The sequence below is a fragment of the Stegodyphus dumicola genome, chromosome X1 (genome assembly GCF_044657685.1).
Source record: "Stegodyphus dumicola isolate Sdum_Otavi_A_Nest chromosome X1, ASM4465768v1".
Classification (NCBI taxonomy): domain Eukaryota; kingdom Metazoa; phylum Arthropoda; class Arachnida; order Araneae; family Eresidae; genus Stegodyphus; species Stegodyphus dumicola.
This window is the reverse complement of record NC_140780.1, coordinates 154,875,832-154,901,916: the sequence shown is the minus strand read 5'-3', so window position 1 is coordinate 154,901,916 and position 26,085 is coordinate 154,875,832. Positions and strand designations below refer to the sequence as shown.

Genomic DNA, 26,085 nt, shown 5'->3' with positions numbered 1-26,085 from the left:
TACAATAACGGGTCCCGTTGACTGAACCTGCGTCGAAGATGTGAAGGTCTGTACGACTACCAAGCATGATGCCTTCCCAAACGAGAACACCGCCACCTACATACCTGTCCCTTTCAATGATGTTCGAGGGATGATTGCGGCTTCCCCGCTCTCTCCAGATGAGTATGCGATGAGAATTGCTACCAGACTGAATCTGCTCTCATCTGTAAAGAGTACTCGTCCCCATTCATTGTCTCTCCAATTCCGGTGTTCCCGGCACCACAGAGAACGCCTTCTCCGATGGGCAGGCGTTAGAGGTACACACCGTACAGGGCGTCGTGCAAACAGACCACCACCGTGCAGTCTTCTGGCCACGGTAAAACGCGATATCGGTCGTCCAGTCGCCTGTGTCGTGTGTCTAGCGACTTCTCCCGCTGTCTGCCGCCTGTTTCTTCTGGCCTGTAAGGCAATATACCGGTCATCTGCGGGTGTGGTTCCTCGGGGACGACCGCTACTAAACTCCCGAATAGCTGTTCCTGTAGTTTGAAATTGTCTCCAAAGTCGTGAAACGATGCTGTGAGCAATTCCGAACTCTGCAGCCACACTTGTCACACTGCGGCCTTCCTCCAACTTCCCAATGATTCGACCTCGGGTAAAAGCATCCAGATGTCGCCTAACAGATTGATTATTCGCCATTTCTCGCTGAGGCAGCAACTCGGTGTGATTTTTACTGCTATATGGCGTGCAATCTCTTTGCCAGAAATACTGATCTTACACCGACAACATGCTTTATACTACTCAGACACTCCCCCATTACGTCTACCTGCATATCTGCGCATGTGCTACCGTACATCACCTTACTTAATCTCCTGATTGGTCTTTCTGTCCGCTCTGCCTCTTCGTTCAGCTGATATGCTAATTTTTCGACTTCGTCCTTAATTTTTGCACACCAGTGTATCTTTTCTAAAGTAAATTGTTTGACACATCTTGATTTGTAGCGAGAAAGATCCAGACATTTTATTGCTATGATTAATTCATAATTACGAGATAAGTTATATGAAATTATAGTAACATTCAATGCAGATAGCTTGTATAAATATCAATGCAGCTTTAGAAGAAAATTTTTGCCGTAGTCATACATTTCGCAACTTATCAAGTTCAAGACTTTGTATTTCACGAACTTTTCCGAGATTTTTAAATGAAGATGTAAGGCATTTGTGTTTTATTGGATACCACACGACATTCTGGTTTAAAATAAATGGAAACTACAGATTTGCCAAGTCTCCCTTTATTATATGAATATACGTATATCACTGTATAATTAAGTAAATGTACATAAGTTTGTAAATGTACATAAGTACAATGTATTATAAGTTTTTCATTTTCCATTATGGGATGCAAGTATAAGTTGCATTATTAATCACACACTTGTTATTTTCTCAGTAATCTTTGTATCTCTTACTCGGAAGCTATTGGAGAGTGACGGTTTCGGTTTCCATCCCGACTTCTTTATGAAATAGTGTATCAAGTGGGAAATATTTTCCAGACATTCGAAAAGAGCTACCAAAGATACACCTAACCATAGTCCAAGCTGACCTCCAAGTTGGCTAAATAGTTCGGATTCCTGTGGGAAAAATGTACTTAAATTAAACGATATATCGAAAACAGTTTTATATTTACCTAGTTAGTTTATATTTACATTTTAGTTTACTTTCTTCAAAATACTACAAATGACTGAACACATAAATGCCGTTTCATACGTTGATGGAGTACAATCAAATTCCGATTAACAGGGTAGCCTAAACGTTACTGCAGAATGATGGAAAAATTATTGTTACAAATCATCAGCATAACACAGAACTGTCTGCGGAAAATTAAAATAAAGAAAGAAGAAAAGGAAAGGAAAGAAGCAGATAATGCCGTAGTATTTGGAAGTTGTTTTGACCTACAATAGTAAGTAATTTAATAATACGCAGTGTAGTCCGGAATAAAAACAGTTGTACAATGAGACAAAAAGCTTTGAACGACGTATTTATGCCAGTTTGAAGTCAATAATATTGCTAAAATACTCTTGTAAATACGTTCTTCAGTTTATAATTTAATTCCTTCAATTTTTATCCTTCTGTTATTTACATTTTGTTCTTCTTATTTTGAATAGTGATTTAAATTACGTAACGAAATTGCAGTGAACCAAAGAAAAGAAATTCTTATCGTTTTTGAAGAATGACGACCTGATGACGTCAGAAGAAACGAAGTAACTCACGCGTCGGAAAAGCGATGAAGGGTTAATGTAACATTGACCTGCACTAATACAGGTACTTTGCCCCGCACACATAGCAATACGTCCAGTATCGAAGAGAAAATCGAATCAGCTCGTTGGTGGTTGTTTGCTCTATGAATTTAAGGTGGGCCTGTCAGCAGCCGCATTAAGTCGTTGAATATGTCAGCCATTTGGAGATGCAGTGAATGAAAGCAAAGCCAGGTACTGATTCCAGAAGTTCAGGTCAGAATATTTGATGCTTTGTGATGAATCTCACAGTGGGCTGTCACAAATGTTGGATAACGAGGCCTTGAAGGCAGCCGTAGAAGAGGGCAGCAGTCACACGTGGGGTGAACTTGCTTCCATGTATCCGAGGAAACAGTGAGACTTCATCTTGGCGGCATGGGAAAGGTGTGCAAGTTGACCGAGTGAATACCCCACACATTGTCGGGAGCCAACAAGGAACAACGAATGACACATGTTATCCTCCTAATTCTGTGGACAAGCATCTCCATGGGAAATCCTTTGAAAATGAGGTAGACTTGCGACACGCACTCACGGACTTCTTTGCATCCAAGAGCCTCGAGTGTTATCGCCAAGGCATGGCACGCCTTTAGGACTATTGATAAGGGTGCTGGATGCTGATGTAGAATACTTTGAGATCTAACATAGAGTATCATGCGCTGTATAGCTGTCTGTTTCTAACAATCACGAACGGCAACAACTTTTTTGTTGCGTTGGGTAACTTATTTTCCCGATTAAGCTGCTTGGATATGTAGGCAAATTCTTAAAAATGTCTTTCTACGACAGCCTATCTCTTAAGAGTAAATTCATAAGAAGCTGCAGTACTTATTTTATGTATGTATACTATTTATTCTGTATTATTTTACTAATGAAATATCAACTTGTATATAAAATACTTGGATATAAAATATAAAAGTATGAAAATTATCTAAAAGAATATCCATATAAAAGCAAACTGAAATGACATTTTTCAAATTAATAAAGTCTTGTGACATGTAATTTGACTCTGTAAAGGAAGAATCAGCGCTGAAGGTGGATAATTGGGAAGAGAAATGCCGTTCTCTAGAAACTTCTATCCGTCTCAAAATTAAGTCCGATGACAATAGGGCCGTTTCAGTAGTCATCTTCACAATGGTGTGATCGACATCTCGCAAACAGGTTTAGAGTAAAGTCTTTAGTCACAAGCTTTTTGCCATCGCATATAGTCTTATAGCTAGACGTATCGGGATGACATATCCGAAGACGCCTCGGAGACTTTTATCGTTCATTATTGCACTCAGTATCGAAATGTATCCTGAGCTGTTGTTGATATATTTTTCCCTTTTTGCTTAAGTACGAATTATTTTCAACTGTTTTCTAAAGTAATTGCTGATTTTTAGATTTATTACTACTATAATACGGATATACATATATGTAATATGACTTCTCCGTTATTGTAATAAGACTGCATTATTGTATAAAATTACTTGGTAGAGGAAAGTTGCAATTGATTGGCGGAGGTGCTCTGCATCATAACTTGAATACTTTGCTTCGTAGTTAGAACGATGGATGCATAAACCAAAAAACTTGCAGACATGGTATAAATTCCACAAAAAATTTTATTCTTGGATAATGCACATTATCACTGTGGGTGCGCTATGCATCCCCCCAATTTTGTACAGATTACATCTTCTTAAAAGACGAAAATTAGAAACGTAAACTCTACATGGATAGCGGCAAGGCGACACAAGCATCAGGAAGCAGAAGGGAAAGAAGAGAGGGAGCTGCGATGCAATTAACATTTTATACCATTTGAGATCACGTGACAGTTTAATGTTCAGAAAGTCCAGATGTCGTGTTCAGATTTCATAGATAAGTGCGCAATACAAATTAGATGACGGATCTTTTTCGTTTAGTTAGAAAAATTATTGTTGTGTTATTTTTAGAACGAAGGCAGGAGTTAAAGGGATATTATTAATTTATTATTTGAAAGACAGATATTCTATATTTTACATATATACACTGACTACCAATAAGTATTTGGACACCTGTGATAGAAAAGAAAAACTAACTTCATTCAAAATCAATAGTCGGTAGAGCCTCTACGAGAGGTAATTACAGCGTGGTCCCTCCAGGGCATACTTTCCACAAGTCTTTATATGACAGCTAGTGGTATTTTCTTCCACTCGGCTTGGAGAAGACATATAAGTTCCTTCACCGATTTTGCACGGGTAGTGCACCCCTGAATTCGGCGATGCAACTCGTCCCAGAGGTTCTCGATAGGGTTCAGGTCTGGACTCTAGGCAGGCCAGTCCATTCAATGAACTCCATTGGCACAATACCAAGCCTTGGTTAACGTCGAAACATGACAACTGGCATTGTCGTCCTGAAAGTAACAGGGGTCCAACCCGTAAAACTGCCACAACGTAGGAAGCACATTGTCATCCAAAATAAAGCAGTAGGCTTCGGAGTTGAGCTTACCATGAATGGGGACTAAGGGTTCCAGCCCATACCAGGAGAAACACCCGCAGACCATAATTCCACCTCCGCCGAACTTGACTGTTGGCACAATGCATTCTGGCAGGAGACGTTCTCCAAGTAGACGCCAGACCCAGACACAGCCATCCGAACGGTAAAGGGTGAACCTTGATTCGTCACTCCAAAGAACCCGTTTCCACTGATCTAGGGTCCAATTTCGATGTTGCACCACATTAACCACTCAATTTTGCACCACATTAACCGAGCAGCGCGGTTGGACTTTGTGATCAAAGGCTTATGGGCAGCAGCACGACCATGAAAACCAAGCAGATGTGCTTCCTTACGAATGGTATTCATTGAAACAATACTTCCGGATGCCTGTTGAAACTCCTCGTGGATGAGGGCCATCGGTTGGGTGCGATTCTTCCGAATTTCTCTGGACAGCACTCGTCGGTCTCTATCTCCCAGTTTCGTTGGTCTACCGACTCGGGGCACATTCCGACAATCACCGCTCACCTTCCACTTCTTAATCACATAGGCCACTGTCGATTTTGGGTACTTCAAATCGCTAGATATGTCCCTTAAGGATCGGCCACATTTGTGATACCCGATAATTATACCTTTCTCGAAATCAGAGAGCTCGGAACTGCGAGGCATCTTGCATGCGACTAAAGCCGATGCTGTTTCCTACACGATATATAACGGCGGAGTCCATGACGTACCTTAGGACCGCAGATATCGTCATTTGCATAGGTGTCCAAATACTTATTGGTAGTCAGTGTATAATACTTAACGGTAATACTGATAATTCGTATTTCCTGTGTTGTTCTTAGTTGCCCTCGGATTGAGAGTGATTTTGCGTTAATCATAATCATATTATCTGGGAAATACAGAATGCACTATAAAATGAACGGTTACGAATATTTCTTTTAAGTGCTAGCTGGTAGCCTTGCTTTGAAATATTTATCTGTGGCTTTATTTGTATGTCCAAAGACCATTTCTTAAATTTACTTTGGGAAATTTTCCGTAAAACGTCTTGAATACTTTTCATAATCCATCAATTTTCTTTGTCGGACGTATAGAAAGTGCCCTTCTTAACATTGCAGTCCATTAGTGCCATATCAGGAGACTTTTATGGAATATACGAAAAGGGTATACACTTTATTCCGATTTCTTTTTCATTTTTTTCCGAGAAATTTAGTCATAGATGTTGACATATCACTGGTAGCTTTGTCCTAATCGAGTTCAATTTCCTTTACATAGCGTAGATAAAAAAAATGCGTGAATTTTCTTTTAAATATGGGAAGCAAGACATTGTTCAGTTTGTTTTTTGATTTCTTTTGACTTTTCTGAATTATAATTTACTAAACCTACTATGATCGTAAATCCTGTACTGAAGCATTCTTTAGAGTCTTGAAACCCAGATTCCAGGGCTTTCTGTACTCTTTTAAAATTGAAATAAAAAAAAAAGGAGCGCTTTCTATTACAGTAATTTAAATATAGCTATGCTTCATCTAATAATTCAGGCCATGAGTTATTTTTATAAAGCATTGTATATCTGTTCTGTTCCACATGCTTCAGATGAAGACTATAAAAAGTGTATTTTTTCTTTTCTAATTTTACTATTTATTATTTTATTCACGTTAGAACGAGACCTTTTAAAAAGTCTGAGACTGCACTTAAAATCGATGGAAACTCTTTTAGGATCATTGATTTAACTTTTGTAAAGATCTTTGACGTCTATGTCATTTATAGCATTGGATGCTGCATTACGTCATATTCGTAGTTTACAGCAGACAGCAGACAAAGTCCAAAACAAAAATCCAGTGTACGTTTTGAAAGAAAAGTGTCATGATTGATAATATTTTCTTATTTAGAAAGGCGCTTTCTTTCCAGAAAATTCGAGTAGTAAGTTACCGAGCTACCCAAAACATACAGGGTGATTCACTACCACCGCGACAAACTTGCAAAAGGTGTAGAGGAGCACAAAGATGATTTGGAATCATATAGCATTGCAGTGTTCGAAATGCTTTCTACGCGAGTTACGGTTAAAAGAAGCAATGCAGCAACACGTTAGTGTAATAGAAATAATTTTCATTACAAGTCTTACATTGGTGGTGTGCACAAGTTCTACAGAACGTGCTTGAAATTTCGACCAGCAGCAGTCACACAGGCTTCACAGCGGCGCATGGAATTTCTAGCTTCCTGGCATGTATCGCATCTCTCCAGCAGCTACAGGGATGCGAGTGACGAGGTCTTCAACTGAATCAGTGGGGCTCTCATACACCAATGTATTCATCTTAGCCCAGCAGCAGAAGTCAAGGCATAATAGGTCCTGCGATCTAGCAGGCAAATGAACCGGATTACCACGACCTATCCAATGCTGTCCAAATGTAACGTTTAGGTGTTGGCGGACGTCGTTGGTGTAATGTGGGGAAGTTCATCATTCTGGACGGCGCCCATGCAACGACTCAACGACTGAGGAACATGGTCCTTTTTCAATAAGTTCAGGCAGAACTTGCTGTAAGAAGATGAAATTTGCTTCACCATTCAGACTGGAGAGCAGACGGTAAGGTCCAAAGAGGTGGTCTTCAACAATAACGGCCCAAGCATTAATAGGGAACGCCTTTGTGCTGCAGATGTTCGCGTACCATGAGAGCTTTCAAGAGGCCACAAACGGGCGTTATGTTGATTAAAGGCTCCCTTTCTTTTGAAAATTGCCTCATACGTGAACAATACGGACGTAGCAAAATAGTTGTCTGTCGAAATCTGTTGAAGAAACCAATTAGCAAAATTCCTCCAAAGTGGATAACCGCCAGGCTTCAATGACTGGAAGCGTTGCAAATGGTATTAGCGCATTTAGTTTGCTGATAGTATCCTCTATAGAGTGGACTGAGACAAAGTCAATTTCTCGAGTACTCGCACTCGGCTTGTTTTCTACCAGACGTAGGGCATTCTTCTCATTGTCTGTCATCCTCGTGATTCGTTCTCAGTTCATGGTAGTTCTCATGAAACAACCAGGCTGGCATAACCTTCTGTGCACAAATGCAAAGATTGTATGATGAGAAGTACGCCTGCGTGGGAAACGTTCCTGGTGCAAGCGGAAAGCGGCGCGCCATTTATCATCCGCAGATGCATATGTGAGATGCATGCCGGCGAGCTCAAACGTGTGAATATTCGCCCATTCTACTGCCTCGGAGGTTCGCAAAGTTTGACTTCTAGCGGGATTCCTGTTTACGCGACTTCTTGTTCAACGTCCTCTACCAAATGACGAAGGAATTTTGGTCCCTGCTATGCTATGTGATTCTGAATCTTCTTCGTGGCTTCTACACCTTCTGGAAGTTCGTTGCATCGGCAGTGAATCGATATGTGTAATGCCTGTAAATGCTTGGCGAAGGATAGATGTTATTACCAACACATAATGTAATACGCGTTCTACATGAGACAAGATAAATTTACCGAAGGTCTTACTGTTTTTTCATTAATTTTTTATTTATACCTGAAACTCTGAGTTTATTTTAGTACGAGTCATTCTATTTAGAGACTCTTTCTACTCGAAATTCAAAGACGTTTCTGGTACACGGTATAAAATTATTACTCAATCATTTTGGAGAAACATTGCCTCTGTATAAAATCACAATTGATTAATCGATAAAACTGTTTAGAAAAGATGCAATTTGGAGTTCCAAATTTCATATTGATGTTATGAAATTTAATTATTACGTTAGGAAGTTTTCTTCTAAGCAACAAACATTATCCTTGAGGGGAAAAAAGAAATAGTTATATATTATATAAAAGTAATTATTTAAAAGTTTTTCATTGTGCTTTTTCTGTTGATTCAAAATATAAAATTGAAAAATGTATAAAAGACAAATTTTTTCGAAGAAGCATTGTTTATAACGTTATCTCTATTTTTGCAGCTATTGAGTAAAAAAAACGATTCAGGAGCTAATCTATGTATAGATTTGTTGTGATGGTAAAAACTGGAGAATTTTATGGCGACCTGTGTTCAGTTTTATAGCCAACCGAACAGATATCTATAGAAAGAACACAGATCTTTTGTCTTTATGTTTTATTATTGTAGATGGGAAATTCTAGATTAAATTTTAACGCTACAAAGAACACAATCACATGCATTTAGGTTTATGCTGTCACATGTCAGAGGAGTAATAATACATATCTGTATGAAATTAGAAATGTACAACTGTTTGTATACAGTTACGTGTAGCATTTATGAAATAGCTTAACTTCGTTTATAAATAAATTTAATAATTTCAAGTTTTATGCCTCCTACTCGTTGAAGTAATGGTGTGGTATTCTTCTAAACGTTATTTCTATGTCAAAAATTTCAGCAACTCCTATTTAATTATTTTCTAACATGGAACTTACTTGGAACATGGGTTCCTGCTTGTAATATGTCTTCTCCAGAGAACTGTAGAAAACCTTTAATCTTGCTGACTGACGCCTGTAACAGAAAAAAAAAATCAGGTATGTGTTTTATTGAACTGCAGTACCATTTAATGCTCATTTAAATAGCGAACGTTTTATGCTGGTCGTGTAAAACATGAATAACAGAATTCATATATATAGTGCATGCTTTTCACAACGTAGCTTTATTTTCCCAATAATTTAGAATCTTGCTTTTTGTAAATAGTAATTACAGTAATTGCAGTGTTCCACAATTTTTTAAATAGAGTTCAAAATTGAATATTAAGAACTTTCTCGAAATGAAGGTCTATTTATTAACCATTTTATATGAAATATATTATAAGCGCTACGAAATCACATAAGTTCTGAAACAATCTTCACTATGGATTGTGAATTCATATGTGAGTTCTGAAAAATACACTGCTGGCCATTAAAACTGCAACACCATGAAGGAAAGCAAATACAAAAAAGATATTTATTGCACGTAAACAGTATGTCATGAAGACAAAAATGATTAAATTTGTAAGCATTTTGGAGGTATACAGTGGTGCGAAATTAATAGAAACAGCTGCCACCCCTGGCAGCTAAAACGGCCCTTACCCCATTAGGCATGGAGTCAAACTGGGCATGGATGACAGAAATGGGCAACTCATTCCATGCTGCTTCATGTTTATGTAACACTTCATCAACCATATTATCTGGAGAGGGTTTGTGGGCCAGTCTCGTAGCATCCTATGCCCAGATGTTTTCAATGGGGGACAGATCTGGAGACCGTGCTGGCCAGGGCATCAATCGAACGCCCTGTGTATCGCAGGACAGAACACGACGTGCAACATGTGGTCTTGCACTATCTTGTCGGAACAAAGCCTTTGGGGGCATTGAAGATAGTGCACACTTACTGGACGTAATATGTCAGAAATGTACCCATCTGCGTTCAAATTAACGTCGATCCGAACTGGAGATGTGCGTATCGTGTACCCAATAGGCTGCGCAAACCGTCACACCAGGTGCAGGGTCCGTATGCCAATATCGAATGCAAGCAGGCGACGTGCGGTTTCCTCGGAGCCTCGAGACACGTATACGGCCATCGGAATACTGCACGTAGAACCAGAACTCGTTTCAAAAGGCGACCTTGTGCCACTCTGGTACCCAGCTTTGTTGTTCGGGGCATCAGAGTTTCCGCTGTCTCTATGCTGTATTGTCAAGGAAAGCCGAAGTAATGGTCACCCTACTGATAGTCGACGCTGCTGCAAACGTCGACGTACCTTACGAGCTGATACTGGGCGTGTTGCAAATAGGCCTATTTCTGATTAATGGTCCTTGATGTGGTCGTACGGTTTTGCAGGGTTGACATCACAATATCACTGTCTTCTCTGACCTCACAATAAACGGCATGCATGACTGGCGTTATTCATAGCATGCCGTTTAGTATGACCCTCAGCAATCCATTGATTGAATATTCGCATGACAGTAGTTGGATGTCGACCAGGGCGATCAGTGATATCACGGAACGATAATCTACGCTTTCGATAGATGGGCAACGATCCTGCTTCTATAAAATTTCGAAACTTGCTGGTAAGCATTTTTTCTTCTTATTCGAGACATAACACGATATTTTGAGCAAACTTCAACTTTACAAAGCACTTTCCGAATGAAAAATCAAGCACACAACTTTTCTTTTATGTAGTGCTTCAGATGTTGTTTCTCCCTCCTACGTCGTCTAAATGCGCTGAAATACTAATAATTTGCATATCCCGACTTCTTCCTTTCATGCGATTCTGACGTTCGTCAGATCTAACCGTCCTGGTGTTGCAATTTTAATGACCAGCAGTGTACTTAGCTACGAAGAACTATGTCTTCTTTATGGAAACGATATACTCTAGGTAATACACTCATAAATGCAATGAATACTAACAATGTCGGGTGCATATTAAACTTGGCAGCTTAGTTTTCAAATTATTTTAGATTGGATCGATATAATTTGCATCAAAATTTAAAACAGTCCAGAGTATGCTTTGTCCAGACTATGTTGGGCACCTACTGCACGCGCCTAACATCGAACAACTCAGTGTTGCAATTGTTATATGATGGTAAAATTTTATGGGACTACTTTTAAGATCACTTTATTTTAGCTACGAATTATTTTCAGTGATCAAATTTGTGTGTATAGAAACTGAAGTGAAATGAATTTGACGTGAGAGCTAAGAAAGTTTTGTCTTATAACGCATGTTTTCTTAAAATTAGAGGAATATTAAACAGAGTCTAGGCTATTAACATAGAAAACATACGTAATTTTCTAAGATGATAGACTGCCTTAAAAAAGAAAAAGAAATATAAGAGAATACTTCAAATTTTCGAAACGTTTAAGTAGCAGTAATTTAGATCACAAAATTGTTGTTCTCATAACAAATTAAACACAGTTAAGAAATCTGTGTTAAATTGTAATTATGATAAATTAAAAATACATACAGTTCTCAAGTTGCTTTTTGCTTTAAAATATAAGTTAGAAAATAATTAATTTTGTTATATGATACCATGTAAGTAGAAAGATATTGAAATGCATGTTTCTTAAACAAATGTAAGCATATACACTCATGTCCACAAATTAAGGATAATTCGGAGTCACGCGGAAATCGAACTCTAAAATAAATATATCACCTGTAAAATCACTACACACATCTTCAAGAATCATATGCAAATTTCAGGAAGTAACAAGATGACACCGATGGTACGTCACAATGACGAGAGTGTAAGAGAGTGAATATATAAGGAAAACAGGCAAAGAGGTAAAATTGTTCGCAGGCGCTTTATAAGCATTTCAGTGCAATAACCGAATAATTATGACACAAAGGACGCATTTGGATGATTTTTTAAGTGGTAGAATTATCTGCCGTCTGGAATGTGGGCATACCCAACTGGAAGTATCAGACGAACTTGGAATTGCCCAGAGTGTCATCTCCAGGCTTTGTCAACGATTCCAAGATGATGGTAATGTGAGTAGACGTTACAGCACAGGTCGCCCCAGTGTTACAACGCCGAATGAGGACCGGTATTTGGCAGTTACTGCCAAAAGAAACAGGCGGAGCACAGCTTTAGACCTGTCTCGTCAGCTCTCTTCAGCCACTGGTACGACAATTTGAAGGCAGACCGTGTACAGACGCTTAGGACAGATTGGTCTATATGCTCGTAGACCTGTCAGATCCGTTCTACTTACTGCAACTCACTTTCGCCTGCGGTTAGCCTGGAGTAGAGAGCATGCATTGTTTACACCGCAACAGTGGGCTTGTGTGATGTTTTCGACGAGTCCAGGTTTAGCTTGCAGTCTGATTCTCTCCGGACTTTCATATGGAGAGCTCTAGGTACCCGTTACAACCAAGAAAGCATCATTGAACGACACTGTTACAGTAGTGCAGGAGTGCTCGTTTGGGGTGGAATTATTCTGGGTTCCAGAACTGACCTGCGTGTTCAAATTGGAACCATGACAAGCCAAATCTATCGGGACGTAATTCTGGAACAACAAGTATGTTTGTTTCGGGGCGCCATGGGCGCACAGTTTATGTTTATAGATGACAACGCCCGTCCTCACCGTGCAAACATCATAAGCGAATGCCTTCAATTGGAGGATATCACCCGTATGGACTGGCCAGCATTCTCACCGAACATGAATCCAGTAGAGCACGTGTGGGACATGCTTGGCCGACGAGTTTCAGCCCGTCAACCTCCTCTTACATGTCTACCGGAACTTCGGAGAGCATTGCTTTTTGAGTGGTGTAATATCCCCCAAGATCAGATCGATAGATTGATACTCAGCATGCCTAGGCGTTGTAGGACTGTATTGCATCGTCTGGGAGACATACAATGTAGTAAGAATCATACCAACCATGTAATATTGGTTTTTTGTAAATAGTTTTTTTTTATAATTTGCTCCAGGGAGAAAAATCGCTAATTTTTTTAATAATATCAAACATATAGCATCTTTTTTTCTTCTTTACCTTTTGTTTAATAAATAAGCTTTACAAATAAGTCAAATTCGTTTTGCTTCTATTTCTTTCTTTGCCTGATTTTGCATTATCCTTAATTTATGGACATGAGTGTATTTTCAAGTTTTATACTTTACGGTAAACCCGTTAAGTTTCATATCTTCGAAATATTTGATTCTTGTTAAAAATAAAATTTCATAACTTACTAGTTTATTTCGTTCCTTTCATGCAAGCGCAGCAGTTACCGATATTACCAATAAAGATGATAGTTCTTCCGAGGCTTTAATGAGGTTTAATACTTTTTTTTTTCCATTAGGAGATACGAAATAAAGAGATGAAGGCATTTGAATAGTGAAGACGATGCAAAGATTAAGCAGCAAAGCCCTGTTTACCATTAAGCCAAATAAGCAGGTACTGAAGGCATTAACGAGATGGGGAACTCCAAAAGTGTAATAGAGAGATCTGTTTCCCCTTTATTTCACCCCTCGCTTTTGTCATCACAGTTTGGTATGCAGCTCCGTTTCTACATCTTGTGGTACAAATCAATGTCAAAATCTTAAGACTGCTAAGAATGCTCGATGAAGTTCTTTTGGCTGTCTTAGATTTGGGAAATGTTATGATAGTAAAGATTTTTTCTGGTAAAGGTTCTACTTCATGAACCGAGAGGACATTCATTTGATTCGTCTAAAACAATCTACAGGGTACGTCAGAAAAATGTGTACACACTTTGAACTGTCATAGAAAATTTATTTTCTAATCTACTAGATTAAATTTCTGGGAAAAGTAAGTCCAATATGAAGAAAAGTATACTGTTTAATTAAACTGAATGTTCCAAATGGTGTTTAAGGTAATTGTTCAAAATAGTGGTTTTTAGCATCGACATTTATGAGTACGAGTCACGACTAATTCCGTACTTCGCACCAAAGTGCCCAATCGTATACACCGCTTGAATCTCATCCCAAAGTGTGTGAAAGTTGCGTGGTTTACGACAATATACCTCATGTTTTACTGTGCCCCATAAAAAATCGAGCAGTGTAAGGTCTGGAAACTCGATTGGTTCCTTGCGTCCTATCCAATGGCCTGGTACATTTTGTTCCAAGTATGTTCGCACGTCCCTATGACAGTGAGGAGGAGTGCCATCTTGTTGGTAATAAAATTTGGCATTATCGTACATTGCAGAATGGCAAGGAAAATGGAATCAGCAAGCATTCTTAGGTACTTTTCTACAATTACAGTACCTTCAAAACGGAAAGGCCCAATGAGTACCTTTGGAGACAAACCCACACGACACATTCACACCAGGTAAATTCACAGCGTTTTCAATAGTAATGTGGGTATCATCTTCAACCCAGTCCACACAATTATGCCAGTTGACAGTTCCATTAAGTTTAAATTGTGCTGCATCCGACTAAATAATGCTACCCATAAATCCTTGTTCAAGTGTAAACATTTCTGAACCTTTTTACAAAATTGCACCCGATCATCGCTCGAGATCCTATGCCGCTAGGTTTTCTTATGAGGCAAAAGATGAGGCGCACTTCCGTAAGCCACGTAATCTTGACATACTTTGGGATGAGATTCAAGCGGTGTGCGCAGGAATCCCACTGGATACTTGGGCGCAGAGTATGGAATCAGTCGTGACTCGCAAATCAAATTGTAGAAGGCCACATTATTAACATTTACTTTAAACATCATTTGTAACGTTCAGTTTGACCAGAAAGAACATTTATTTTTCAAACTAGACTAGCTTACATTTCCTAGAAAATGGACCTTGTAAGTTGGAAAACAAATTTTCTAGGACAGTTCAAAGTGTTGTAGGGTTCATATTTATTTTAACTAACATTTATTTTAAGTTTAAACTATCTTTCCTGTCAAGCCTTACTTTCCCCTGGAATTGCCAATGCCAGAGTATGTAAATTTTAGTAGAACACGGAAAGTATTCAAAATTGTCAGCGGAAGTAATATGAGTTAAATAGAAGGAAAATGAGTTCGAAAGTGTGCTTTCTTGCTTCACGAGCGTGGAAGTGGCTAGTTAGAAATTGAAGAACCACGCGTTTCGGCTTGTGTGCTTGCCTCGGTGGATAGTTAAATATTTCAACGTAATATTCAGAAGTTTGCTGAATTGTCAGCGGTATCTTAGAACGCGGTTAGGTTAGTTACGTTTTAGAGAGCCTCGTAGGTAGTCACTTGTTATTATTCATTTTTAGTTTCTTATTTTTATTTTACCGCCGGGTCGGCGTAGTTTGTGAGTGTCAAGAGCACGCATCTGTAATTTCTGAAGTTGAATAAAAAGGGATTTAAACCCTTCTCAAGACTTTGTTTACTTTCCAGTTCATAGCAGTCACCACTATTGTTGCGTGCAGGTTGGAAGCGCGCAACATTACATTGGCGCCAGAACACTTGTCGAACTGAAATGGCCGAAAATTGGATGGAAGCTGCTGGACAACAACAAGAAATGGCAAGCCAATTGGAAGGATTTGGATACCTGGTCCAGACGATGAGAGCGTCAATCATGCCAAACGTCGATTTCGACGGAAAAAGTTCGGTGGCGATATTTCTAGAAGGCCTCGAAAACCACTTCCAGCTCTACCCTGTGCCTGAAACACAAAAAGTTGCCATCGCCACATCTGCTCTAAGAGGACAGGCCTCGCTATGGTGGAAGAATATAGGCAAATTTTTATTAGGGGAATTCGGAGGCCAGACATATACATTTGAAAATTTCAGAAAATCGTTATTAAAGGCCTGCCCCATAGTGAAAGACCGAGCAAGGCTAGAAGCCGAACTGTATAGTTTTTATCAACGGGATATAGAAGAGTTGACGGACTTTATTCTGCGAAAAATTAAGCTGACGGATATGCTGTATGGGAAGAAACCCGACGCGGAGATTATTGAAATAATCTTACCAAGATTGCTACTTGCTGCTTAAGATTACTTCGAAATTAGAAACCCAAGCACATTGCAGGAGCTCTTCGAATTGGCGGTCAAGTTCCAAAATCGCAGAATAGCGGAAAAAGCTAGAGGGGCATCGTATTCTCAAAGTATCCGAAGGCAATCTTCAAATGAGCAGACTAGAAATGCAAACCGCTCTTATGGGGGAAAGAGCTATCAAGCTAACTCATCGAAGCTCGAAGGTCAAGGCCCAAAAAGGAAATTTGAAAACAACCGTCCGCGTACCCAGAAGGCAGAAGTTGAAAGGAAAGCTTTAAGCGAGTAGAGGAGCCTGTGAAAGCGAGGGTCCAGAACCCGGAAGTTTTGAAAAAACCCTCAAGAAGATACTTAAATACGGTCATTGTAAAAAACTCACAATTACCAATTATACAAGTCCTGGTTGGCGATGTACCAGTAGAAGCCCTCATCGATACAGAAGCAGAAGGTAATTTTATGAGTGATATTTTTTTAAAGAAGAATTTTAATAGGTTTCGATTATTTAAAAATAAAAACACAGAAATCATAGCAGCGCAAGGACAAACTTGTCATTGTATTGGAAAACTATCTTTAAAAATACAGGTTCAAAACGAAAGCCTTAAAGTATTAATTTTTGTAGTAAAAAAACTTGCAAAGTCCACTTATTTTAGGTATGGAGTTTTTAAAAGCCGCGAAGGCCAAACTGAATTTTCAGGAAAGTTCTATCGTGCTGGAGATGGATTGGAGGGTGGTGGAACCAGTGGAACAACCGCAAGTCGACCTTAGCCATTTGAATGACCATGAAAGCCAAGCCATCCAGCAAGCGATGAATACTTTTTAAAACTTGTTTTCAGAACGGCCTGGTAATTGTCAAATAGTTACGCATCAGATACAGTTAACTGCCGACAAACCCTGTAGGACTAAACCTTACCGCTATGATAAACAGAAAGAGCAAATCATAGAAAATCATATTCAGGAAATGTTAAAGAACCAAATAATAACGCCCATAAATAGTGAGTACGCGAATCCAGTCGTACTATGTAGGAAAAAGAACGAGTTTCCTCCTTCGGATAAAAGGGCTTGGAGGTTTGCTATCGATTACAGAAAACTTAATAGTGTTACTAAATTCCCAGTTTACCCTTTGCCAGTTATGGAGGAAATTAGTAGAAAGATTAAATCTACAAGATATATGACTACGTTGGACTTAATGTCTGGCTACTATCAAATAGCTATGAGACCCGAAGACATACATAAAACCGCGTTTATAACGAAATCGGGCACTTATGCATTTTTACGCATGCCCTTTGGGTTGTGTGGGGCCCCATCAACATTCCAGAGAGCTATGGTCATTGTTCTAAAGCCTGTTCTAGGAAAATCGACTTTAATCTATCTAGATGATATAATTATAACGAGTAGTACGTTGGAACAACATATTAAAAACCTACAAGAAGTTTTTAAATTATTAAAAGAGGCCGGTCTTACAATTAACGCCTCAAAATGAAAATTCGCAACTAAAGAACTTAAATATCTTGGTTATAAAATTTCTCAAAAGGGTATAGAAACGCAAGATTCAAAAATAAAAGCCATCAAGAATTTTCTCCCGCCCAACACCGCCAAGAAACTTTCTTCTTTCCTTGGGTTATGTTCTTACTATCGGTCTTTCATAAAAGATTTCGCTAATATTGTTGAACCACTTTTAGTAATTAAAAGAAAGTGAAGTAAATTTACGTGGACAGCGGAAGCAAATACAGCATTTGAAAGATTAAAAGAAGCGCTCATCAATGCCCCTGTTTTGAAATTCCCGGAGGGGGACGAAAACCTGGAAATTGCAGCAGATGCGTCGGACTATGCGGTGGGTGCGGTTCTTATGCAAAATAGCCATCCTCTGGCATTTTTTAGTAAAACGTTGAATCAGACACAAAGGAATTATACAGCTACAGAGAGAGAAACATTAGCCGTATTAATGGCTGTACACAAATTTCGAGTTTATTTCGGCAAAGCGCCAGTAACAGTCTTTTCGGATCATGCGGCTGTTGGTAGACTTTACTCGGGGAAAAACCTAACGCCCAGGTTAATAAGATGGGCTTTAAAACTTCAAGAATATAATCTCCTAATTAAATATAAACCGGGTAAGGAAAACAATGTAGCTGACGCACTTTCTCGTATAAAACTGGACGATGAAGGAAATGAACTCAAATGCGCTGTGTTGACTTCAAAAATTTTAGATTCTAGAGAAACAGTTATTGCTGAATTGAAAGCTGATCCTGAATGTGGAAGTATCTATGCATATTTGAAAGACCCCCGAAAGCTTTGAGCACACGGATTTCGATGCGATAAGAAATAGAGCTGAAAATTATGAAATAATAGATAATTTATTATTTTATACGAAAACAACAAACGAAAATCTCGAGTACAAATTAGTCATCCCAGCCTCGCTTCGATTAAGCATTTTGAAGGAATTACACGACGCGAAAACAGCGGGTCATTTAGGAGTCAGAAAGACGTTAAAAAGGGTACGCGAGGCGGTATATTTCCCGCAATTATACAAAATAGTAACTGCGTATGTCAGGCCCTGCAATAAATGTCAGTTAATAAATGATATTAATTACAGCCCGGCCGGGTACTTAAATAGCATTCGCGCTACATTTCCGAATGAAATTTTAGGCATAGATCTTCTTGGTCCTTTCCCCCTGAGTGAGTTAAATAAAAATCGTTTTCTTTTAGTAATTGTAGATCATTTTTGAAAATGGACAGAAATTGTTCCACTTAAACGCGCGTCAGCCAAAACAGTCGCAGATGCATTCTTACACAGATACATTTTGAAATACGGTGCACCGATAAAAGTCATTAGCGATGACGGCAAACAATTCGTTAGCCAAATATTTGAAAATATTTGCACTGGACTTGGCATACGCCATATCAAAATGGTTCCGTATGGACCACAGGCAAACATAGCAGAAAGAGTTAATAAAAATATTGTAAAAATAATTCGAAGTTATGTTAGCACACATCACAAGCGCTGGGATGGCTACATAAATGAGTTAGCTTATGCTTTAAGAACGGCAAATCACGATACTACGGGAAAAACTCCAGCAGAATTATTTTTAGGACGGAAGTTAATTACGCCATTAGATAAATTATTCTTTGTACAACAAAGAGAGCAAGAATTAAAAAAAAAAGATGTGCAAAAACTCATTGACCAGGCGGTTAAAAGCTCGGATACGGCAAGAAATAGACAAAAGTTATACTATGATAGAAAACGCCGTGAAGCAGATTTTAAAGTTGGAGATAAAGTGTTGAAGCGGAAATTTTCTTTATCAAGTGCCCCAGACAATTTTACTGCAAAGTTAGCTCCAAAATTTGAAGGCCCCTATGTAATTCAGGAAATAAAGGGAGTCGTATTGTACCTTAAGAACGAGAGAGGGGATATCTGTAAAGCAAGCCCCGACCAGGTGAAAAAATATTATAATCAAAATAATTTTGAAATCCTTAAAAGTTTCTTGCAGGACTCAAGCGTAAAAGAAGTAGAAGGTCCAGAAGTAACGTCACCCGCTCCACCACCCAAGAAGCAGAGAACTGAAGAGAAACCTAGCCCTGCTACAAGTCATGCGACGGTACCGAAAAGAAGAAATGAAAACGTTCAGACTCCAGCATTTAAGAAATACAAGAAAGCAACGCCGCCGCGTAAAGAAGCTTTGGTAAAGAGGAAAACACCACTTACAACGTATCGCAGTAGAAATTCTGCATCGAAGAGAACGCTTCCAGAGCCAGAGTGTCAGGTGCAAACAAGGCCGCCGTTCTCGAGAACGAAAAGAAGGCAGGAGGAACGAAAAGACCACCACCAACAGAAGAAATTCAAGCATGATTCCAGACCGGAGGACGCCAAGACCAGCCGTCCGGGGGAAAAACGAAAAAGACGGCAACCCGACGACTACCACTCCAAGAGGCCAGCATGCAGAGGGCGAAAAAGAAATATCAGTATGGATGAAACTTGAAGGACACAAAGGAGACGACTGACGTCGATGAAGTCCATATCGTAGGAGCAGTTCTGCCAGAAGAGGATGTCGGAGTTCCAATCATCGAAAACTCAAAGATAAGTTAAAAATCTTCTATACATTTTTTTCTTTCTTCTATAAATTTTTTTCCGAAATGTTATGCGTAAATATGAAGTTCTATGTTTTGACGGAAGTCAGTTTGTCTCGGTTGAGATTTAGTTTTGTTTTACTTTATTTAGCGAAGGCAAAAGTATTATTTTCTTTAAGTATAAAATCTAAGAACAAGCAGTTTCTGTTGGTCGAAAGACTAATTCTGTTATGTTAAAGCCAAAATTTGGCCGAAGATAAAAATAACTTCGTATTCTTGTATTAATAAGAAATTTAGTTTCAGTGCCGCCAGCTTGGCGAAGAATGCGTAAAGTAAAAATTTATTTTTCTCTTATTCATTTTATGGTAAATTGTAAAAATCATATGGATTAGAATTTTGTAAATATACGTAAATACTTGAAAGTTATGTAAAAGTAGAATTTAGTCTAGAAGCATAAAATTTTAGATGCTAAAAGTAAATGCTCAAAAGAAATGAATTCAAATTTAAGTATTAAAATCATGCTTTAGAGCGAAAGCCTGCATGTCTAAAGATGAATGAGGGGGAATTTAGAATGAATGTATTTTGTAGGGTTCTCCACCTACACTTGAATTTTAAGAATGTTAAAATAGCTCATCGAGTTTTAGAATGTCGGGTAAGGTGTGTCTATTTGGTCGTTGAATTCTAACAAATCATTGTGGTTAGCGGAAGTGTTGCAATACTAAAAGACGAATATTCCCGTTTGACACCAAACATGGTGGAGAGCCAGGGTAAAGTTAAATTCATGTTTGAATACTTGAATGAATGTGAATTAAGCAGTAACTAAGGAAAATAAATCGATCAAAAACAAAAACTTATTCAGTGTCAAGAAAGTGTAAATTATAATGTATTTAGAAAGATACTGATACTTATTCCTTCCAGATGCTGGAAGGAAGAGAACAGAGTTATTGCTGAAGTCCAGGAAAGGTTGCTGTAAGAAGAGAGGGTTAAATAAGTATCTACAGAAATTTATTCTACCTTTTGTGAGAAAACAGTTTTTTTATGTAAACGAGACTCTTAAACTTTAGTTCAGAATTGTGGGAACTTTTCAACAGGTCGTTTCTAGGACCTGCTTCCAAGTTTACCAAATTCTGGCAGCGGCAAATGTAGGGTTTATATTTATTTTAACTAACATTTATTTTAAGTTTAAACTATCTTTCCTGTCAAGCCTTACTTTCCCCTGGAATTGCCAATGCCAGAGTATGTAAATTTTAGTAGAACGCGGAAAGTATTCAAAATTGTCAGCGGAAGTAATCTGAGTTAAATAGAAGGGAAACGAGTTCGAAAGTGTGCTTTCTTGCTTCACGAGCGTGGAAGTGGCTAGTTAGAAATTGAAGAACTACGCGTTTCGGCTTGTGTGCTTGCCTCGGTGGATAGTTAAATATTTCAACGTAATATTCAGAAGTTTGCTGAATTGTCAGCGGTATCTTAGAACGCGGTTAGGTTAGTTACGTTTTAGAGAGCCTCGTAGGTAGTCACTTGTTATTATTCATTTTTAGTTTCTTATTTTTATTTTACCGCCGGGTCGGCGTAGTTTGTGAGTGTCAAGAGCACGCATCTGTAATTTCTGAAGTTGAATAAAAAGGGATTTAAACCCTTCTCAAGACTTTGCTTACTTTCCAGTTCATAGCAGTCACCACTATTGTTGCGTGCAGGTTGGAAGCGCGCAACATTACAGTGTGTATACATTTTTTTGATGCACCCTGTATTGATTGGTTTGGCCTTTTTGAATCTCAGTCACATTGAATTTTTCTGATAGAATACAAATCTCAGAATAAATTAGTTTTAAAAATGAATAAATTAACTAAAAATGATTGCAAATGATTCAAAAAAGTATGTGATTCCATTGGCATGCAATACAGCAAACATAACAATTCTAAAACTCAAAGTTTCTGGCAACAGTACTGCCAGGTAGAATAGAAGTCTGGCTTGCATGTCACAGCAGTAACTGCTGATTGGAGTGATGCAAATTAAATACTGTATAATACCAACTTTAATAACTGGAGATAATCACATTAGAGCCGTACGTACTTTTTCTCTGTGTAAGGATCAATGTCTTCACAATCGCAGCATTTCCATGGTATAAATTCCCCACTACATTCTTCGTTATCAGATGATAATGAATCGGATGCAGAATTCTCCTCATTGCTTAAAAAAGATCCGTATCTAGTTGTTTCATTGGGAGAAGGAAACATAGTTTGGTTGATACTACTGATATCATATACATCATCTTCAGGCACTTTATTTCTAGCCATTAAACATGGTCTTCTTACTGTATCTTCAGACTTCATAAACTGCTGGAAAAAATATTCTATTATTTAAACCGCTTTCGGTTAATTAGAAACATTTGAGATGAAAAAAATAAATATTACTTAACATTCGCACTGTAATAGGAATTGTTTGGAAAACATATTATGTAAATCATATATTGTGCAAATCATATGTGTGTATATTGTCTAAATCAAGTGTGGTCCTTTATTAATACAGCTCCACCTCTGAGCCAGAGGATAAGGCTAAGAATCAGTTTTAGTTCCCGGCGGTTGAATTAGTTGACTGCATAAGGGTTTTGCGATTTTTCTCATGTGTAACATGAATTCATGGCTGTTTTCTGCAGAATGGGTTTCACGAAGGGATCTCTCTCAATAAGTAAATAGTTTCTTATCATAATTCAACAATTCAACTAAATTAGTATAGAAGATGTTAGAAGAAAACATAGCTACATTTTACTAATTATTTACAGTTTTCTGATGTTATACTTTTCGACATCCTGACAGGTATGTTTTATTGCTGTATTTATGCCCTATGTTTCATTAGTGTCTCCGAGATGTAGTAGTTACAAAAGACCAACTACATTACGCTTATCTTTGAATTTCGGAGGATGGGTGGATGCTTGTGACCGTAAAAATGGGGGCATTTAAAATATGCCGATGCCAAAATTGCATACAGAAGATAGATAGTGGTAGACGAAGAGAATTCGATATCCTCCGATTCCATCTCTTTTGAAGCTCTCCTTGAAACCGGCGTGGATTTGAAGCAGTTAGATTTGGGGTGCTTTGCTTTAAACAAACAATCTTATTAAGTTATACGTTACCACAGCATGAATATCTCAAGTGCAGTCAAAGGTGGGCTTTTCCATTCGCTATCAATCCAGCATGAGAGTTTTTCTCACGAATATTGAATCGATTAGAAATATTTTACATGCGCTAAGGTCAATAATGATCATTACGCGCATTGAGTTGGTAGAACCACATGAGAAATCGAAACTTGAAGAAAGTTTTTAGGCGAAGTGTCTAAACGCATTAATTTTTGAGAATTGTAGAGGCATTGGGAAAACGTCGTTAAGTGCTAAGTTGAGACATGAAAAATGTGCACTGCCCTCGTTGGGACTCGAACTCCAGATCTTTCGAATACGCGTCAATTATGCTTCCAATTACTGCACGAAGGCATGCTTAAAGGAGGAGAAAATACCTTATAGGGTATTCGTTAAACTTTTCCCCTCTGATTTTATGACACTTATTTAAGAGATTTGCTTTCTTGTAACGTTTGCTGATCTTACGGCAACCTAAGTTTCTGTCATTTTTTGAAAAGTTCTCCAGTATGCTTATCATCTTAAAATAACTAACGAAAGTTGAAAAGTTCAGTTCTGTTTATGTTATTTTATTTTATTATTTGAATTATGCAACTTAAAGCGAATGCGTACCATCTGACCTTTTAGCCCTGTTGAGCAACTAACGGATCACTTGAAAGGAAATGATACTTAATTGTACAGTTTAGTTAAAGCTCTAGAGAAGAATTTTCCAAATAATGTTTCTGCAAACCCAAATTCTGCAATGATATTCATTTGGAAAAAGAGTAACCAGAAGTAAACCGAAATATTAATTTTATTATTTTTGTAGATTACGATATTTGCACGAATTGTGTTTGGATATGTAGAACAAACAGAGTGACAAGCGTTTTGTGGAGATTCAACGAAGAGTAGTGAAGGAACAGTTTTTGACTAGCATTCTGTTTTTAAGATCATCTATTGTCCAAAGTTATACTTTTATCTGTTGTTTATATTAACGATTAGCTTGCGATGCCATTCATCTTGGATCTTGCCTAGAGAGCAAAACAATTTGTAGTCTTTTTATTCTAAATAGCTTTCAGAACCAGTCTTAATGGGATCTTGAAGGAATTTTTAAAAACATATGTGGCCATTTTTAGAATTTAAATGTAACATTTAATGAATTTTTACACTCGATAGCGATGGAAGCAACTTATTTTTCTAATAAGCTCTTAATATTTAAAGAAAGAGAATGAGCGATATAACGCTGGTAAATTTTGCTTAAAAATCTTTAGAGTTATTGCCTGTCATTAAACTGAGTCACTGAAAGAAATATTCTTACATGAATATTTTTTAAAATTAAACTCTTATTAGGGAAGAGTAGGAAAATATTTTCTTTTAATCTATTCTTTTCCCTTCCTTCAGTTCGACTTTCTTTTAGTCTATTCAGCTTAAAAGAAAAACATTTGAATTAGAAGTTAGAGAGATTAAACTAATATCAGGCAATCAATTAAAGTGAAAAATACAAAAAGATTTCAGTAAATACACCTAATTGTAAGAAATGCTTTGACGTATAAAAATGTAATTCGTATTCCTCATTAAAAGATTCGTAAAAGCAGCCTTTTTAAAAAACAATGTAAAGCAATGCAAGCAATGGTATTTAACCAAATATTATATTCTTTTACATAAATAATGCAAGATAATTAACCACGTAGCCAAAACTATTAGAATTACAAGAATTACAAATTGCTGAATAATAATAATAAAAAAAAAAAAAAAAAAAAAAAAAAAAAACCTTAGCCAACTAATATTAGGCAATAAATTAAGCAGACAAATTTAGAAATGCTTCTCTGAATAACTTACTTTAAACACATACACTGACTCATACAATAATAATTCGAACTTTAATACTTTTTATTAAGATTCATAAAAGTCAGTTCTTTTTAACTAATACTTTTAGTTAAAACCGCATTTTGTAAACGTTATTCAAATTCTTGTTATTAAGGAATTAACGTTCGTCAAATAAATATATTTCGTGCATTAGTTTCTTTTGTCAAGGTAGAATTTTGAGATTTTTGTCAAATTAGGTTATTTAAAACCTTCGTGATTTTAGAAATTTTATTAAAATTTAGAATTAATATTTTTAAAGTCTCGTTTTTCATAGGACTCAAAGTAATCCTCTGATAAAAGAAAACGATGAAACGCTACCTTAAAGGATTGTTTTAAAACTGAAATACTTTTTTCCATTGTTATATAAATGTGAAAGGACATGAAATGGGAATTTGCTTTATCATGTCCCGCAGGTTTTAGTCATAGTTCTATCATAGTCATTTTCCTCTCAAAAACACTTTCATTTTAAAATCAACAAAAAGATGAATGATTTCATCTTTAGTGCTTCAGGAGCCTACCATTCTTCAACCCACAGACAGGGTCCGATTTACAAACCGAAGGACCAGGCAAAATTACGTTTTTACGGAGGCCCCTCCTCTAATTTTTTCGTCGTAGTAAATGCCACTGATGTATATTATATTTCATGAAAATACATTTCATACGATATATTTCATGCAATAACCTTGTAATTCAATGTTATTTATTCAAAGTTATTTAAACAAAAAGTAATTTTCACCTATTTGTACGTTTCTTTTTCATGATTTCAGTTCCACGTGCCTCCGTTTTGTAACTGGAAGCACCTCCGACGTATATTCGGGAGGTTCGGAGGGAGTTCGAATATCGGCTAGAGCATTGCAGATTTTTCACGTCTCCTCCCCCTACACACACACACACACACACACACACACAAAAAAAAAAAAAAAAAAAAAAAAAAAAAAAAAAAAAAAAGACTCCAGAATGTGTTTCATAAAATATAGTGTTGCGAGCTACGGGTTCGTGAC

At 37.6% G+C, this 26,085-nt stretch overlaps 1 protein-coding gene across 3 annotated transcripts in view; it reads right to left on the bottom strand.

Annotated features, from left to right (window-relative positions):
- Positions 1–1,251: 1,251 nt before the first annotated feature.
- The window catches only part of LOC118197024 (epithelial sodium channel subunit alpha-like), a 215,544-nt gene continuing 190,710 nt past the window's right edge, over positions 1,252–26,085 (bottom strand). For 2 of the 3 annotated variants that reach the window (XM_085807588.1, XM_035368493.2), the window contains exons 10-12: positions 22,183–22,445; positions 9,110–9,185; positions 1,252–1,603 (exon numbers count right to left, since the gene is read on the bottom strand). In XM_085807588.1, the coding sequence (XP_085663714.1) occupies positions 1,400–1,603; positions 9,110–9,185; positions 22,183–22,445 (543 nt within the window). In that variant the 3' untranslated portion in view covers positions 1,252–1,399. The remainder of the gene's footprint in view (positions 1,604–9,109; positions 9,186–22,182; positions 22,446–26,085) is intronic. The other variant, XM_085807589.1, reaches the window with a different exon arrangement.